Source organism: Meles meles, chromosome 5 (genome assembly GCF_922984935.1).
Source record: "Meles meles chromosome 5, mMelMel3.1 paternal haplotype, whole genome shotgun sequence".
NCBI classification, from domain to species: domain Eukaryota; kingdom Metazoa; phylum Chordata; class Mammalia; order Carnivora; family Mustelidae; genus Meles; species Meles meles.
This window is the reverse complement of record NC_060070.1, coordinates 69,295,385-69,315,199: the sequence shown is the minus strand read 5'-3', so window position 1 is coordinate 69,315,199 and position 19,815 is coordinate 69,295,385. Positions and strand designations below refer to the sequence as shown.

Here is a 19,815-nt window from a genome sequence, read left to right as displayed (position 1 = left end):
ACCCTGAATTACTGAATTAACCCTGAACTCTGAATTACTTATTTTGAATATATAGAGGAGTAAAACCACAATACTCTTTAACTTCAGACTTTAAAATATGATTACTTTTGAAATCCAAACATTTGTCAGTATGTTTCATTTTGTTGAAAAATATGATGTTTCTCTTTTATAGAAGATTGTCCTTTCCATTTTATAGCATGTAATGATTCTGGACACTGTCCTAATAGGTTAAAAACCCTGTTGAACCTGTGTTAATTTAAGAAAAGTAAAATACAGTGAGAAAAAAATACATTTGAATGTGACCATGAATATATACACTGATAATCATTTGGAATGAGGATTTTCATAATTTTTAGAAAATAGTAAGATGTTTCTTTCATTGGTGAATATCTTTCCAGTAACGCCCTGCACATATTTAACTAAAAGCAAAGTTGCCTGCCACTAGAAAAGTATATGGCATATTTAATTTAAAGTACAGAAGCAAAACCAAGACAAAAGAAATGAGAATACATTTCAAATATATGTGGACCTTTAATGAAAATGACTTAACATTTTTCAAAACTTTATAATTAAAATAGTATTTCCTTTGTCCTAGTAACCTGTTTTATAAATATTAAGATACTCATTTGTATTCTGTCTTTTCAATCAACTAATCATATATGGAATGTCCATTTCACTTCTCTTGGTTTTCTGCCCCTGGAGGAGCAAATTATTTATTGTTATCTAATGTTATTTTTTTGTCATTGTTCACAAAAGCAAACCAAATTATTTTGCATTTTACCTGGAGCTCAAGAGATGTTTGTTGATGTCGACCTAATGTGAGAATAATTTACTTTCTGTAGCAACATAATCAAATTTCCCTCTTTCCTTTTTGTTCTTACCTGCATGTGAAAAATAAATGAGCATTAATGCGCAGTTTTTCCCCAAATCCATTTGTTGAATTATTAATTTAAAATCCATGCATGTTAGTACACCGAACGCTTCTTGACATCTATCATTCTCTTCATATGCTTTTTACAGATGCCTTTTCTTGGTAAAATGAAACTTCTTTTTCTGTCCTTGACTTAATTCAGACCTTTTAAATTTTAATGAGCTACACTTCCAGTATAGTGAATGCAACTACAACCTCTTTGTCTCCCTTTTCTTCCTCCTCCTTTTGACCACCTGAAACATGCAAATTGAGTAGATTATAATCAACATCAGTACAAAGTTGGGATCCAAAGTAACAAAACTTACCTCATGTCTGGCTTCTAGACTAGGTTTTTAGAGCCAGCTCACATTCTGATCCTTCCTCCTCAATTCACAAGCAAAATATGGAATTTTTTTACAACGATTTTACAAGTATTGTTTATTGATTTAGGGCCCTGTACATAGGAATTTAGCCAGCATTAGAATTTGGAAGTTTCAAGAGACTGTCCACCGAATTAGTGTTGCCGAAGGCTTTGGGCTGCGCTTTTTTGTCAGAAGTCGAACGTGGGCATTACATCAGAGAGAGAGAGCTTTACATCCATCCTGGCCACACTCTGGATCATCTTCACAGATGAAAGGAATTCTTGAATAGTTCGTGCTTCCTGAGAGGCAGTATGGTTTAGAATTTGGATTCTGAACCCATACCACCTGGTCTCAAATTCTAGTTCTTCCTAGCTGTGTGACTACAGGCAAGTTATTTAGCTACTTTGTGCTTCAGCTTAGTCATTTGAAGAGTAAGATGATAATATTATCTACCTCATAGGATCGTCATGAGGAGGAAATGAATTCATATCTGGAAAGCATAGCAGCAGCCCATGGCACATATTAAATATCTTTTAAGTGTGTGTTGTTATTATCTGCTTTCACACTTGCTCCTTATCGCCTTTTAAGAAATTTCATGAGAAGGCATGGAAAATGTACTATAGTATTGCTTTCTGATGTTTTCATTTCTGATTTTTTTTTCTTGAATATGCTCTCTAGAGGATAAGGCCGTTCTCATCCATCTCTGAGCCTTTGTGAAGGGTCCCTGTGATGAACATAGCCATTTTTATACCCGAAGGCAGGCTATTATGATGGAGAGATTGTGGATGGAGAGCTAAAGACCTGAGTTCTATCATAGTTTCTTCATCTCCTGCAAAGGAATGAATGCAAACTCCTCAGCCCACCCTTCAGCTTTCTGTTGTATAAGATGGAGATAGTGGTTCTTATCCATCAGAGTCGTTTTAACGATCAGCTCCATGTCAGTGGTCTAGCACATAGTAAGCTCCTGATAAATAGTTTTGTAGTAGTTAATAATTTTGTAGCGGGAAATATAATTAGCAGTCAGGTATAACTATAAATGCATCACTATGTAATAGACTACTATATAAATTACTACTGTAAAGTTTTCACCACCAATTCATTATTTATCATTATACAATAACTAGACCCTATGCCTCAGATTATTGTTGTTATTGAAAAATAGGGCAAGCTTAAACTTCCCTTTTGCTAGGGTAAGTAATCCAAATTTCTTCACTACTGCTTTCCAACCTTTACAGTTCTCCTCTGAATCTTTGGGCAAATCCTCACACATTCTTTTTTTTTTTTTTTTTTTTTAAGATTTTATTTATTTATTTGACAGAGACAGAGATCTCAAGTAAGCAGAGAGGCAGGCAGAGAGATCGATCGGGAAGCAGGCTCCCTGCTAAGCAGAGAGCCCGACACAGGGCTCCATCCCAGGACCCTGAGATCAGGACCTGAGCCAAAGGCAGAGGCTTTACCCACTGAGCCACACAGGCGCCCCTCTTCAGGACATTCTTAAGTCATGAATGCTAACTTAACTCCAGGGCTCACTGGAGTTAGCTCACAGGGCGATGTTCTGGTCAATTCTGTTTGTGTGGAAAGAGAGCATAATCATTACTGCATGGTTCTCTATCAGCTAGTTAATTGCCTTTCTAACAGAGTAACATTGCTGACTTGCTTGATTGATGGGGACACTCTGACCGCACTATTCTTTTTGCTGTGTTTGCTCATGCTTGGCTAGTCTTCAGCTTTCTTATTCATAGTTTTCTGCTTGCTTCTAAGTTATTTAACTGTAACATTCCATTCATAACCAGGAAACACAAGAGGTGTTCAGTAGCAAATAATTTAGTTGATCCCCTTGCTGCTGTGATGTATGTAGCAGAGCTTTGCCCACAAAGGGAAAATATGGTGTGACAAAAACAGGTCGAGGCTTTTCCACGGCCCCCCTCCCCCACTCACTGCATCTAATAATGACAATGATGTGTGCCTGCCGACATCATTCCCAAGTGAGGATTTTGGCAAAATATACGACTTCGGAGTAGAAATAAACTTTTAAAGAGTTTTCAGAAGATGTACTCACTGCTGTCAAAATGAACTTTCTCTCTGCTTATCTCTGTAATGCATTAAAAATTGTTATACCATTAAAATAAAAACTCCAATATCTTACGACTGTTTAGTATATTTAAAAACAGAAATTTATTGTGTGCCTCATTGTCCGTTCATCTCAGGAATAGGCCTATGGCTTCTGTATTTGCATAAGCTTCCATTGTACTTTTATGCAATCTATCATGTGTTTTTTAAAAAATGTCTCCTTGGGAAGAATAAAATATAAGCTAGTAAATCTCTTTGTTATGATTTGGATTAAACGAGCTAAGGACTGACTGTGATTCCTTTTTTCTGTCTTTTGACTCTAATGTCAGAGGGTGCTTAGGTGAGTTACAAATGCAAACATGTGTACTGCTCTTTCCCCTTATAAGGTTGACTGCCTTTAAAACCAGATCTGAGAGAACTAGCTTAGTCAGAGGATTTTTATATTAAATCCTCTAGAAATGCATGTCCATTTTTTAGAAGCTCAATTAACACAACTTTCCTCATCGATTTCTCAAGCGTTCTCTTGCATGCCCGTGGTAGTTGGAAAAGCCACTAGTGGAACAGTCAGCATCTTTGATAAGCATTTAGAAATAAAACTCACATGTCCTTATTCTTCTACATAGTGTCTCTCCTTGCAGTCAAAACAGAGCCTTTGAACAGCAGTGAAGCGGCAACCACCACTGGAGATGGAGCCCTTGACACTTTTACTGGGTCAGGTAAAGCCTCAAGCTCATGTGTTGCTACCTACACATTGGGGGTACACATCATCTTCCTGGTGAATAAACAGCACAAACACCAAAACGAAGTTTCGAGAATGCGGGTTTTTATCACTTTAGCGTCTGATGTGGTTTTTTGAGAACTAATGGTGACAGAGTGTATATTTTTTAAAGATTATATTTGGAATCATTTTTGCTGGGTTTGCAGTTGACAGCAAAACCGTCCTCCGACCTCCTTGTTCGAAATAAGCGGGGCTGGCTTCCTTTGTAATGATTTTATACAGTGTTTAATTTAATCATTAGGTTGTAATCGTTGGCTTTGTTCCCTTAACTTGTCCATTTAAATGGCATAAAAAACTCCCTTCTCTCCCAACATTCGAGATGTAAAACTATCCATTTGATTCCTTCTAAATAACCTTGTTTCCTCTCTGGGTTTAAAAAAATCCTCCTGTGTAAGCAGCTGAGTGACAAGTATTAAAGGTTAATGGGCTGCTGGAGGACACATGCTGGTTGCATTAGGACCCAGCCTGAGAGCACTACTTTCACCCAGTGCTTCAAAGAGAACAATAGCGTATCTTTAAACAGCAATTCTTTTAAATATAAATACCTGATAACTCCCAGGTGGGCACAAAGGACACGCATTAAGTTGAGTTCGTTAAAGATTTTAAGCTACAATATTTAGTTTATTATCTGGTAAAAGGATTTTTTTTTTTAAACCTGAGAAGGAATTTGAATAGCACAAAGATGAATAGTAAACCTAGAGAAATTTTTGTGGTAATTTACCAGTGTAAATTGGTAAATTCTGTTGGTAAGTTCTGTTGGTCTACTACAATATTTCTTACATTTCATCCATATTCTCACACACATGGGTATGCTTCCGGTATAAAGAGCGGAAGTACGTCCTTGAATATAATATTGAAGCATACATTTCATTTTCACAGAGATAGATCCCCCTCATTAATTCACACTGATTGGGAGCAGTTGCTGTGTATTCACATAATATTCACATAAATATTGGTATTTCAGACAGAAAGAGGTAATAATTCATGCACTCTGCCTTGAGACTCGCATGTGCTAATTCATATCCTTTCTAGCAATTCACTTGCCTCCCTCGAGATAAATAGGTACCAACTTACTCTAGCAGTCTTTATCGCTCACCTACCATAACTCTTGTAAAACTTTCTGCAGAGTAAATGCTTTGGGAACACATTTTTAGGGAAAGAAATGGAAATACTAAGTAATTGCTGGCATACTTAAATACCATACCACAAGTTCATTGAAAACTAAATGACAGCATTGTAGAACGTTAGCCCCACAAGGAATTTCAGAGGTCTCTGATCTGATTTATAGGCAGGAGCACAGGGGTGCTGATAAGTTAAAGGTGGTGAAGGCCAGACAGTCCAGGTCTCACAGCTGGTCACTGGTATGAAGGAGTGCAGAGCCGTGTTCTGATCAGTCTGGGAGTCCCTTCTGTAATAGTCCATTGGAAAATACAAAATTGCAAAAAGAAATAGCTGTGAGCTGTCATCCTCTCTAAAATTCATGCATATTATCTTTATGTTTATAAATAGTTACCCAGTGTTCTTTTACAAATTATCTAAGGCTGTGCTGTCCCACAGTCACTAGCCATATGTGGCTGTTTAAGTCTAAATTATTTAAAATTTGGTAAAAGTAAAAATGTTGTCTTTCATCACGGCAGTCACATTTCAAGTGCTTAAGAGCAGCCTGTGGTCTTTTTGTGGCTATGGTGTTGAACAGCTCAGATATAGAACATTTCTAGCACCATGGACCAGGTTCCTTTGGACAAAGTGTTCAAAGTCAGGGATTCCCAACAGCAACACTATTAAAAACTTGGCTAACTTTTTTCTTTTTTTTTGTTTGTAGTGGAGGATCTGTCCTCTGCATTGCAAGGGGTTTAGCGGCATCCCTATTGTCTATCCTAGAAGGACAGTAATACTCCCCAGTCATGATAACCCAAAATGTCTCCAGACATTTTAAATGTCCCCTTGTAGGCAAAAATCCTACCTGCCCAGCTCCCTCACTTCCCATCTCCTGCCCCATTGAGAATCTCTGATCTAAGGTGTCCCAGTAATTAGACTAAAACCTTAAAATTGCTTGTACCACCCACTGAGAATCTGGTAATACTATATAGAAATTTGCTTTAATTAACTTTCAGGACATTTTGAAAACAAGCAGTTTGTTTAATTTTATTTGCAGAGATGATGGGATATAATGAGTTGAGCATGTGGGTGATAACTCTTATTTACTGAAATGACAATGGGGAATGAGACGAACGTCTCTGAAATCTGTACATGGTAATCCAGAAACCATACTGGAGATTAGGCTGCCCTGTGTAGAAACAGACTTTACTCTGGTCAGCGTAATCTCAACGCACCTTAGTGAAGTTTTGTTGTTTTCTGTTATCTGAAGATTCATGAGTTAGAATAAATGCATACATTTTAGTTCAGAAGCAAGTTTTGTGTGAACATCTTGGTTTTCTGAGCTAGAGGTTTTGCACTCTATTTAGCAAGTGAGCATACAGACATTAATAGAAATTTTAAATGTTAAGCCTTGGTACTGTTATGGATACATTATTTTAATATTGTTTAGATTCATTCATTAGCGGGAAGAAAATCCTATATTCAGGTATATTATAATCCTATGTTCCATTCAGGTATATGGGGATTTTTCTCTGAAATAATTTTGCTCTTTGGGTGGTTTTTTTTTTGTTTGTTTTATTTTTTGGTTTTTTTTTTAATAAAAGTTGCTCTGGTGGATGGTTCTTTTCATTTTCAAAGTGATGTCACTTTGGAAAAGTTTTGTGATTTGCAATCTTGAGAAGAATTGATTACTATAAAATGACATTTTATAAATAAGTGACAACACATGTGAGTTATGCCTCATTTAATTATATTTTTGCTCACTATTTTGAGTTAATGAAACAGACTGAATTTCCTGGGGAATAACACTATTGCTGTTATGTAATATACACTTAGTGTCTGTGGTGTGGTAGAAAAAGCATGTTCTCTTTAAAGTGATTTGAAAGTTTTAAACTTTAAGTTTTAATAAATCAGTACAAAATTAATGGTTCATTAGTCAATTGATTTGCAAATTTAAATAGCAAATTCACTTAAATTTTGTTTAGTTCAAATATTTAGAACCTGACACCTCTCGTCATATTCAGTGATTCTCCAAACTGATTCATAATATCCTTGAAAACATACTTTCTGCGCTATTGCTATGCAAAACCATAATATACTTTCCATACTCAGAGCTTACAGGCCAAATAGCATTTTAAATACACTAAATTCTATGTGTTTACAAAATGACAGATCACAAGGGTACTTAATAGCATTTGGATGTAGGAATATATCATGTTTCATAAAATAGTTAGCAACCTAAACCTATTTGTCACTTTTACAATTCTCAAAGTTTAGCTCCAGAATTATTATGAACAACTTAGGAAGGACACAGTACTTTGAAGTATAACTATGATTGATTAGACTAAACTAATTCCAGCACTGCATTGTGTACTACTTTAATCTTTTTGAAAAGTGAATGAACAGCAGATGGCCTAATAAAGACACTCTGTGTGCTTGCCCAGTATGGATTGGCTCTGAAGGGACTGCCTCAACACTACAGAGTCCATGTACTTGCAATGCATCTGTCTTAGTCAAGGCAGTTGGTTAAGAGAAACTTCCAGACTTCTGAATGCAGTCCAGTTTGGGGCTGCATGTTAGGACAAAATGTTAACAGGACCTGACTTTCACCTTTGCGTTCTCCTCAAGAAAATGCTGTCTCTGATAGTTCAGAATATATTTGTAAATATGATTGCTAGAGCATTATGCAACGATGTTTCGTAAGACATGGTGTGTTACCACTCATGCTCTCTATGCATACTCCACTTAGTATTCAGATATCTTGGACTCTGCATTTTTATCTGCTCATCTGATTGGTAAAATTAGAGGCCCTATAAAATGATAGCATTTTATAATTTCAAAGTGCAGTTGGAACCTCGCATTTTTCTTGAAATTTTATTGTATTTTTAGTAGAATAGATACGGAGGAAGAGCAGTATGTTGCTGTCCTAGTTGGAATTTAAACCATAAAACCTAAAGTCTGAAATTTTTAAAAAATATATTTTCTCATGAAATCATAATGATCTGGAATCAAGGATATTTATTCCTACTTAATCGTATGTAAGAATGTGCTAGTGATGTGAGAAAAAGAAAGAACGACAGAGAGAAAGGATTGTGAGAAGATTTCATTTTTTGCTCTTAGACCAAACTTGAAGCAGTTCCATTAGAAGAAAATATTTAGGCATCTGTTTCTGTTTAGAAAATGATTTTTTTCTGTTTAGAAAATGAGTGAATTTGTAGAAACCTCTCTCGAATGTGATAATTTCTTCAAACTGGCTTTGTCATTCTAGTGAAACATATTCATGAAGCAACTTTTTTTGCACTGGTTTTTTGTGTCTTACAGTAATAACAAGTAGTGGCTACAGCCCCAGATCAGCACATCAATATTCCCCACAGCTATATCCTTCCAAGTAAGTGCTCAGTAGATTCCTTTGTGTATGTAAGTGTGTCATAGATAGTTGAATAGATGGATGCTTGCACAGAACAGTTGGGTGGGTTAGACATATGGACAAATACCCTATACAAATCTAGGAACAGAGATATACTCCTGTTTGTCCAGACAGTTCCTTTAATTCTGGATCTTTGCATACCTTGAGGAAAGCATCAAGCTCAAACCAGAAAACACTGATTTCTGAATGGAAATTCAAAAATGCTGACTAGCTTAAGGAAAATCTGAAAAGATTACATCTTATTCAAATGTTAACCCTTCATAATTTGTTCCATATAACATCATTTTCATGGTTTTTCAAGTTCTCAGGCACATATTTTAGAATAATGTGCTCTATTGTTTTTATAACAAAGTCAATTTATTGAAGACAGGGGTAGAAATTTCAAATTTAACAATATTAGGTATATATCTGACTGAATTTGGTTACAATCAGCTGGATGTGTTAAGGTTTTGGAGTCATGATCCACACACGTTTAAATGTTATTCTCTGGAGCAGCTACAGTCTCTGCCCTTAAGTACAGACTGGGGTTTGGATATCCGTTGGGAACGTTCTGTAAAATGTGGCACAATAAAGAGAGTGGCATTCCATTTCTTTTCAGGAAGCAGCTGCCTACCTTTTTCCTTTCTTTTCTTTTTTTTAAATGTCCTGTTCTTGGCAGAGAGTTCTTGGTATGACTTGTGTATCCGTTGTATAGCAGCAGGTGAGACTTGTAGGTAGAGACTGTAGGTAAGCTCATGAGCATGCTAACTGGCCTGGGCTCTACTTCCCTGGTCTGCACATTAATTGAGATACTATTTCAGAGGTCAACAAGGACTATAGATGGAAGACTTTAGATTAATATCTGATCCAGATGTCTCATGATATGGTGAGACCTAAGTCTTTAAGGAGTTTAAACCATTTGTCCCAAGTTGCTAGACTGACTGGTAGCAGAGCCTGGGCTCTGTACGTTTGGACTCTTGTCCTTTCCCTTTTGTTAGAATTGTATTGTGGATAAAGAAGAGGTTTACTTCCTGGCTATGATAAGGTTTCACTGAATCTAAGCTGTCTGAAGTAATGTGCAGTCTTTGTTGCCACAGTAATGCTATTTTTCTGATATTTAGGCCCTATCCACACATTCTTTCTACACCAGCAGCTCAAACGATGTCTGCCTATGCAGGCCAGACTCAGTATTCGGGGATGCAGCAGCCAGCGGTCTACACAGCCTACTCGCAGACAGGACAGCCCTACAGCCTGCCCACTTATGGTATCGCACGTCTTTTCTCTGCTTATTTGCTTACGAGCGGGTAATCCTGCTGCCTTGTGCTTAGATATTCTAGCGTAAGTGACAATGCAGGAGCAAGGTCGTTCTACTAATGCGAGGGTCTGCGCTCTGCATTTCCCAAACAGATCTGGGCGTGATGTTGCCGGGCATCAAGACGGAGAGTGGACTTTCACAGACCCCATCCCCATTACAGAGTGGGTGCCTCAGTTACAGCCCGGGGTTTTCCACCCCACAGCCAGGCCAGACGCCGTATTCTTACCAGATGCCAGGTAAGCCACCACACAGGAAGCATGTTACACAAGGAGGAATTCTCTGGATGAGACTCCTTGGCTTCAGAATAGGGATATGCCTTCGTGAAAATGGTTTTAATTGTTAGTGCTGTTTGCATCTGGAAAGACAAATAGCTAGAGGAGAGGGAAAAAAAAACAAAACATGGTGGAAAGAATTGAATATACATCAGGAAACGTGACCTATACCAAATTTCATTCCAATTTTAGTATATGTGCTGCCGAAGCGAGCACCCTATACCAAATTTCAGTACTTAAGTTGAAGTTGTATGAAATTGGCAGGACACTAAGTCCAAGCAGAGTAATCTCCAAGCCATGTCAGTCATATACAGGGGTCTATCTAAGTGAGGTTCAAAGACTCATGTGTGTTGTCTTGTCCATATTCCTTAAGTATGTAATGCTGCTTTGATTATATTTAAAATTGAGTTAGTATCTTTCTGAGTCCTGTTTACCATTTAACTATTTTGGATTTTCTGTTCATTCCTCATACCTCTCCTCTATTAATACTCTATTTCTTACTAGAAATATTTATATAATTTGTGCTTATATATATAATTATATATAAAATATTTATATATATTTATATAATTAGAAATAAATATATAATTTATATATAATATTTATATAATTTATATAATTTGTGAACAATCCTCTGCATCTGAGTATTTAATTTTGCTTCTACATTTGGTCATTATGTAGTAGTTGCAGAAAGAATTTAGTGACATAGCAAATGCATTAAAAGCTTTGTGTCATTGTGTCTGTTTTGTTAGTCATAAATTTGGGGTTATGTAAATCATACTTTTTTAATCAACCAGTGTTGAAATTTTAGTTTACCAAGTAAAATGAAATAATTACCTAGACCTTTTTGGCTGAAAGGGCAGGTCTCTTTTTACTTAAACTATAGATATATAATAGTATATATAGAAATGTAGTTACATAAATGTTAAAGCCACAGTGGGCCACACATCGTCAGTTAGGAGTATGAAAGCAACCATGAGTACATTTTTATTGATCTCCCCAGTACTTTCATGTTGGATATTCTAGGCCAGATCAGTTTGTGTTAATTATATAATATAATTGCAATTCTAAACACATTGATAAAACAAATAATCAGCTGTGTCAGTAGTCTTTCATTTTACTTCTTCATAAGTCCATTCCATGGAACATATGTTTAAAAAATGATCTTTAAATTGCTATCTCACTTGTTTTTAATTTAAAAAATAATTTAAAATTTTAATTTAAAAAATGATTAAATTTCTAACCTTGTAGCCAAATCTTTGAAGGCTCACAAGCCCTAAGTGACTGTACTATACTTAGTCTGAGTCCCACTTCACCTCTTTCTTGGCTCCAAGGAAAGGACAGAGGAGGATAGAAAAGACAGGGTGCTGTAAGCATCAGTTCTAAGTTGGTTCTATGTTTCCTAAGCTAACCCCATCCACAGGTTTAACTCAAATGGTTTCTGTGTGCATATGCAGCTGGTATGACCATTTGAAAGTTCCAGTAGCTTCCGAGGAGTACTCTGTCTGCATAATATTTTATTCTTTGAAAATCGCTGCTCTTCTAGACATTTAACCTTCAAGGGTTAACTACTGTCCTTAAGACTGTTCCCATGTGCTCCTGTTTAGTCCAACAGACCTTGACAGCAAAGACTTTATCTGTTGTCACAAGAAGGATAGAGCTAAGCACTCATTTCCTTATAAATCTCTCAACTTCAAATTTCATGTTTTGTTGCCTTAACAAAATTAAAAATATATTTCTCTCATTGGATTCTGCAAAGTGAAATGTTTTTATTATTTTGCAAAGAAATACTTTTTAAGTGCAATTTGTTCTTTATTTCTAGGTTCTAGTTTTGCACCATCATCTACTATTTATGCAAATAATTCAGTCTCCAATTCAACAAATTTTAGCGGTTCACAACAGGTATAGTAGCTTTTTTGTATTTAGGCTTTTTGTGTCTGTTTCAGATCTTTGAAGAATAGTTTTGGGTTATCGTGTAAGTGTATACTCTCCTAGAATAAGGTTTTTTCAAGGTGGTAAAAAATTAGCTTTCCAGAATTCTTGGGATCTGTGTTATTCTGGGTATTTTAGGTTTTCTGGTTGTTTGTCCTTTAAACATTTAAGTCATGATTTTTATTTTAATCATTTGGCACAGAACTACAAAATATATTGTGTATTTTCCTATTATTTTAAACTGTTTACTAAGCATAATTTTACTTTTGACAAGTTATTATGAAAATTAATTAAGAAACTGAACTACAACCAACAAGTAGATTATGACATTGATTGTACAGAACATTTGCTACTAAACCAAATGCCTCTTAGATTTTTTTTTCTTTTAGTTCTGTGGTTCATTTTAATAAATGTTTGATTCCTACTTTCCTGATAGCTGTAATTTTTGCTTTTGTCAGGGTGCTCGCCTCTAGTAGTCCTTAGTCCTCCTCTTAATTATGCTTTCTTCGTATTTTTGTGAGTTCTAAAATCTAGTTTGTTAGAATTGTGTGTGGAGCGAGAATGAACGTTTGTGATGGGTGAATATACTGACACTTCAGAATCTTTTGTGCTTATTTCCTAGTTCTCAGTCAAGTTCAGAGTCTTTGAGATAGAAATTGATTTCCTTGGTGGACAATACACTATTTTACTTTAACATAGTTGTTGGACTTTTATATATTCTAAAATCTAAGTTATTGTACAAGTATGCTCTTTGGATTTATTGAAGGGTTTTTATCAATTGCCTTCTTTTAATGTTTATTAATGTAACAAAAGGCAAAAAAGAAATTATGATTATTAGTGTGGAAAAATACTATTTTTCATAGAATTAAATCGTGTAATTTGGCATTAGTTAGAAAAAATGGTTTCTTAAAACATTCAATATCAAAGCTGGTATATCTTTTTATATTGAAAAATACTGAGAATTTTTGATAATCCAGGTAGCTTCATTTTACTTACTTTTTTGTTGATACAGGAAACATTTATTGAGCACTTATTATTCATTAGACTTTTGACCGGGCATTGAAGATTCAAAAATAATGTCATTATTTTCTGCTGTCTAGAAGGAAGCAATTCTAACAAAACAGATAGGAAAATAATATGAACAGAGGGTAGGATATAATAGATATAATAGTAGAAATACACACTAGGCAGAGTGGTGCATAGCATAAAGGAAAGACTACTCTGTTCTACTTGGGAGGATTTACAAAAGATTCATAAAGGAGAAGAAATATTTACAGCATAAAACAGATCCAATACTATCTAAACATTTAAAAACAGTGGCTCCAATATGACTCATAACCTGTATCTTGGACCATGGTTGGAATACCAGTCTATTAGTTTAGCTAATACTTATTGAGTAGTTATTATGTCTTAGGACCTGGTCTGTATGCTGGGGACATGTAAGTGAGGACCGGAGTGGATAGGACCTGGGTTCTAGCTTTCTGGATATCACCAGCTGCTGAGAGAAGCAGACAATAAACCAGTAAATGCATGAATACATATAGAACTAAAAAGCATGAAGAGTCAGAACAGAGTCTATTAAAAATATTAATAGACATCTAATTTTGAGTAGGGGAGATTTTGTGGAAGGCTTGTTTATAGAAGCAACATTCAGGACGTCTTCTAAGACTGGTGAAGAAGGAGGGCCAGGGTGTTTTGGGCATAGAAAGTAGCAGGTACCAAACCTCTGAGAGGTTTTGAAACCCTTGGTGTGCCAGTGAATTCCAAGAAGGGGAGGGTTTAGTTTGTGCAGGTGGGCAGAGGGGGAAGCATGTTTATGAAGATAGGCAGGGCTCTGTATGTGTATACCTCTGTGAGGGATTTCAGTTTTATTCCAAGCCCAGTGGGAAGCTATTAGGGGAGTCCAAGCAGGAGCATAGTGTCATACAGTTTCTGTTTTGAAAATATCACTCTGGCTTTAGGCACTTTGGAGAAATCTAAACCTGGAAATGAGACAAATTGGAAAGCTGGTCCAATGGCTCCAACAGGAAGTGAAGGTAGCTTGGGCCAGGTGACAGTAATGGGAGGAAGAGAAGCGGGGGGATCGGATCTCTGAGATATGTTTGAGTACAAAAAAGTTTTAGTCAACAGTAGCTAGCAGTGTGGACCTTTCCTCTAAGTCACTTCATCTTCCCATAATGACGTTAGTAGCCTCAGGGAGAGCTTCAGTGCACAGACATTGGAGTCAGCCTCTCTGGGGTCCAGTTCCAGCCTGAAACTTGCTAGCTGTCTGACCTCGAGTACACAGATCACTTCACCACACTGTGCCTTCGTCCCTCTCAGTGAAAAATGGGGTAACAATAGCACATAGGCAGGTGTAAGGATTAAATGGGTGAATCCACTTAACGCCTTCGAACACTGCCTGTGTGTTTTACTCTGACAAAGACACGTTGCTAGGAGCTTTGTCTAAGTATTGTTGAGAGGTGTTTTCCTTAGCTTATAGGTTGTGATGGGGAGCATCAGATCCTGAAATTAGCAGACAAACAGAATTTTCGTTACCTGCCATACTAGAGTTGAACTAGACAACAGGGGAGTTGGGGTGTCAAATCCCCATGCAGTCAAAATGCCATGTCTAACCTTTGACTGTTCTAAAAGTTAACTGAAATAGCCCACTATTGACAGGAGGCCTTACTGATGACTTAATCAATTAGCACAGACTTTATATGTTATAGGTGTTATATATTGTATTCTTACAGTAAAGTTAGCTAGAAAAAATGTTATTAAGAAAATCATAAGGAAGAGAAAATACATTTACCGTACTATATTCCATATTTATTGAAAAAAATCTGCATATCAGTGGACCCATGCAATTCAAACCCATGTTAGTCAAGGGTCATCTCTACTTACATAAAGATTTTCTTTTTTTGGAAACCACATCAAATGTAGATCTTTGTTCCCTTAGAAACATGTATTGGGGAATCTTAATCCTGACCAAGGTTTTTATCATCACTGATAACAATTTGGGCTAAAACATGCTAGATATATTAAACACAAATTATTGCAACAAATTCTTGCTTGTTATCTTAATATGTAAAGGATTTTGAAGGATTACTTAGATTACTTTAAGGTTCTTAGAATTTTTTAATAAAAGGCAGGTCAGAGGAGTTGACCCAATGCTTTCTTCTTTCTCTAGCAAATGAGGCAAACTCAATATTTGAAAACCTCACTAGGGACTTTAAGTCAAGACCTTAGATGACACGTAGCCTATGAAAACATGGGTAAAAAACTCTATTATTCTAGACCTAAGACCTTAAGACGTACATCCCTAGATAAGTAATTGTGGTTACATGAGGCATGCATAGCCTTTAGGCACATGGAGAGTTATGTGCTGGACCTGGTTGGTGAAGCCAGCAGGGTAGTTTGTAATTGTGTGAACTTGCTAGGATCACCTCAAAACTGGGGACTCTAAAACAAATGGAACCAAATACTAACCTTTCAGTTACCATAGTGATTTCTTTTCTTTGGACCAGAAGTAATTACTCCTTCAAGGACACGTATGTCTCAATTCTTCTTTCAGGACTACCCATCCTACACAGCCTTTGGCCAAAATCAGTACGCACAGTATTACTCAGCCTCCACGTATGGGGCATATATGACGTCAAATAACACAGCTGATGGCACATCGTCGTCGACCTCAACCTATCAGTTGCAGGAATCTCTCCCAGGACTGACCAGCCAACCAGGTACAGATCTTCATCCAGGTGAAATACTTTGATGTTTTGCTGGGTCTACTATATGGGGGAAAAGACATTTTGGAGACCAGGCTGAAAGTTCTCATCTAATGATGCTGGTATTTCATCTGGGCCAATACCACCATGTAAGATGAGGTTTCTCTTCCAGCATTTCAAAAAACCCTTCTTTTAGATGTGGATGGTTAAGAGATTTTAATTTCAAGTGGTTATACATATATACATATATATACACACACCACACACACACACACACACACATATATATATATGCACGGATGCATATGGATATAAAAAGGTCAGTGGAACTTCTGCCTGACTAATCCTTTCTTTTGTAAAGATCATGACAATATGGAAAGGTTCTAGCAATTTTATCTTCTTTTGGTATAACTGATAGTATTTCCTTCAAGCTTGAGAGCCTGTGTAGCTCTTTCATCTTTGTGAATTCCTCACACTGCTCCTCACTGCTCTGGGCAGTGAACATTTCCTACATTCCTAGGATGTGTAGGATCATTAGTAGGTAGTTTAATATCTTTCTCTGATTAGCACTTACTTACGATCCGTTGTATTCTTCGTTGTCAGAAGCTTATCTGCAGTGCCACTAGACTTGAATTTGCTGACACAGCTGAAGTATTTCAAGCTAAAGGCAAATTTAATAAAGATTCATTGTAATCTTATTCAACATTCCAGCAGGACTTTTTGGAGAAGTCATCAAGATGATTCTAAAATTACAAGGAAAGGCAAAGGAACTAGATTAGCTGAAATAATTTTGAAAAATAAGAACAAGGTTTGGTGACTGACATTGCCTGATATCAAGACTTACTATGAAGTACAGTTATCAAAATGTGTGGTATTGACAAAAGAATAGATACATAGAACAATGGAGTAGAATAGAGAGTCCAGAAATAGACTTGTATGCATACACTCAAAAATGGAACTTTGACAAAGGTGCGAAATCGTTGGAGAATAAAGGATTTTTTTTGTTTCTTTGTGTGTTTGTTTTTAAATGGTACTGGAACAATTAGACACCCATATGCAAAAATAACAACAATAATAGCACAAACAAAAAACAAGTCCCAAGACAGAATCTTGACTTGTAACTCACACCATATACAATACGAATAAAAACTAAAACTGTAAACCTTCTAGAAGAAAACATGGTGGAAATTTTTGTAGCCGTGGGTTACATAAAGATTTCATAGTATGACATTAAAAACACAATCTCTGAAAGAAAAGAAATTAGCCTTCGTAAAATCAAGAACTTCTGTTCCTTGAAGGACACTGTCACAAGAATAAAAACGCAAGCCACAGATTTGGAGGAAATAGTTGGAAAACGCATATCTGATAAAGGACTTGCATCCAGAATATATAAAGAATTACCAAGATTCAATAAGAAAAATGAAGTTAAGAATTTTTGTAATCACCATTAGTATGTTCAAGCTTTTTTTTTCTGACTTCAGCTATTTGCAAGATCCAAACTTATCTTTTTTTTTGTCCAGTGTTGGAAGGACAAGAAGATATGAAGCAACATGGTAACAACACTATAAATTCTTTCTAAGTGGGTCAGTGATTCCAAGAAGATTTAAGGCCACTTAACAATTATTTATGAGTACCTAATAGGTTGCAGGTACTGCCAATATTCCAGTAGTGAATGAGATCTCTGCATACTTTTAGCTTCCATTTGAAAAACAAGACAAATATCAAGCATATAATTAAAACTGTGTGAGTGTTGAAAAGGGGAAATGCTAGATAATACAAGAATGTTAGCAAGAAACTAATTTGAACCTAAAGAAGTAAAAATGAAGCTAACACTTCAAGTAATAGCCAAGATATGCTCAGATCATGAATTGATGAAATAATGATACTTCTTTTTGGTTCCCTCTTCAGAATACAGTCTCTAACTGTGACTCCAAGGAAAAACTGTCTACTATTCTACTAGACTTTGTCTTTGGTGCTCCTACATTTCAGTTTCTTTCTCCTTATCTTCCCTTTAGAGCTTCCCTTCTGTGACCACACAGCCCTTTTGAATTTCCGGTCCTTGTCCCCTTAAGGCTCCTGCTTAGGCTTTTCATCTAGCCCCAGCCTCTCTGAGTAGTTGTATCTTGTGCAGGGCTGGGACTAAGTAAGGTCAGGGAAGGACAGGGTACAAAATTGAGGGAGGCATTCATTCTCAAGGCCTTTAAATTTCACCCTTTGTACCTCACTTGCCTTAACCTCATTTCAGCTTAAATCCCATGTGCTAAATCTGTCCTGATCCTCTTTGAGTCAGTAGTTACATTTCATCAAAAATATTACCTTAAGTGAAAGAATGTATGGGGTGCCTAGGTGGCTCAGTTGGTTAAGTGTCGGACTCTTGGTTTTGGCTCAAATTATGATCTCAAGGTCATGGGATCAAGCCCCATATTGGTCTCCCAGCTCAACAGGAAGTCTGCTGTAGATTTTCTCCCTCTCCTGCTGCCCCTCCCCACACTGTGCACATGCACACGTGAGACCCTGTGCATGAATCTAGAAGGAGGGAAGGATGGGAGGGAAAGGAAGGAAGGAAAGAAAGAAAGGAACGAAGGAAAGAAGCAAGGAAGGAAGGGGGAGGAGGGAAGGAGAGAGGGAGAGGGAGAAGGAAAGGGAAGGGAAAGAAGGGAAGGAAAGGAGAGGAAGGAAGGGAAAGAGAGAGAGAAAGAAAGAAAGGAAAGAAGAAAACGTGATTTAGAATACTTGCTTAATGGATACTAGAGATACTTTAGATAAGGGGATGTCTTATCACACTGTGAAAGAGTTTTCTCCATAGTAAATGCATAGGGAAACAGGGTAGGATGACTGTATTAAGAACAGAATCACACAAGTATTTGATCACCAGGGTACTGGAGACCGAATAACAGGACCAGGACCAGCAGACAGTATTTGAGCACATTAGAATAGAACTACCATGAGTGAAAATTATTTGGTTTTCAAATATAATATCCATAGGATATCATTTCGAATTTGCTCTAATTTCAGTGTGATCACAAATGTTTCTCTGCAGGAAAGACACAGATGGGCACTTTCCATTAATTAAAGAATAATAAATACTCAGAATAGCTATTTTGCTTACATTAAAAGTACTAAATGCAGGCATGTAGGTATTCTGAATGTATGACTTTGGATGTGACACATCCATGTGTAACATCCTCACAGTACTATCGGAATGCAGTTTCTTTAGCTTTCCATTGATTGCTAATGCCAACAAATAGAATTGGACATGATTTTCAGGTCTTATCAGACTTTCTGTTGAATTTAAAGAAGAAATCATTTTTACTTGTAACTGTATTATTCTCTTAACCAGAATTATAACAATAACATATCTGGATTCTTAGGGAATTCTGTGACCCCAGGGCTTCAGGCAGGGTAGTTTTAAGTTTGATTTTGTCTTTCTAGATCTGGCATGTATCCAAAAAGCCAACCAGTTTATAACTACGGGATTTTTCTTTGTTATTGGTGAATTTTGAGGTACTTAGTTCAAGGGTATGAAAAGTATTTCCCATTGACCAGCTCTGCCTTTTGGACTAAATGCAGAGACCTAACAATTAAATTCATAGTTCTTCATAAATCATTAACTGTTCACAGCTCTCGTTTTCAAAATAGAAACATACTTCATGTTCTGTAAGAGACAGCTGGTGGTTCTTCTGACTTAGAGTTGGAAATTAAGTTGCATCTAAATAGCCAAAGCTTAGAAGGTATACTTATTCATTACTGTACTAATTAAAGGAGAATTATTCAATCACGTATAATGTTGGCCCAAGAAAAGCCTAGGGCAATTGGCAATGACTGATGTTATTTGGAAATTGCAAATAGCGTTCAGTTCTTGACTTTACCTTGATTTTACCTTATTAGGCACTTTGACAATGTATTTAAAGAAACAGCATACTGATTAAGAACAGATATTTGAGTTTATATTACCTTTATAAAGA

General features: G+C 36.5%; 1 protein-coding gene across 1 annotated transcript in view; it reads left to right on the top strand.

Annotated features, from left to right (window-relative positions):
* EYA4 (EYA transcriptional coactivator and phosphatase 4) overlaps positions 1 to 19,815 on the top strand; it is a 275,490-nt gene that overhangs the window by 212,527 nt on the left and 43,148 nt on the right. The window contains exons 5-10 of the mRNA XM_046006790.1: positions 3,966 to 4,058; positions 8,540 to 8,606; positions 9,746 to 9,888; positions 10,032 to 10,175; positions 12,034 to 12,113; positions 15,700 to 15,865. Coding sequence (XP_045862746.1) covers positions 3,966 to 4,058; positions 8,540 to 8,606; positions 9,746 to 9,888; positions 10,032 to 10,175; positions 12,034 to 12,113; positions 15,700 to 15,865 — 693 coding nt within the window. The remainder of the gene's footprint in view (positions 1 to 3,965; positions 4,059 to 8,539; positions 8,607 to 9,745; positions 9,889 to 10,031; positions 10,176 to 12,033; positions 12,114 to 15,699; positions 15,866 to 19,815) is intronic.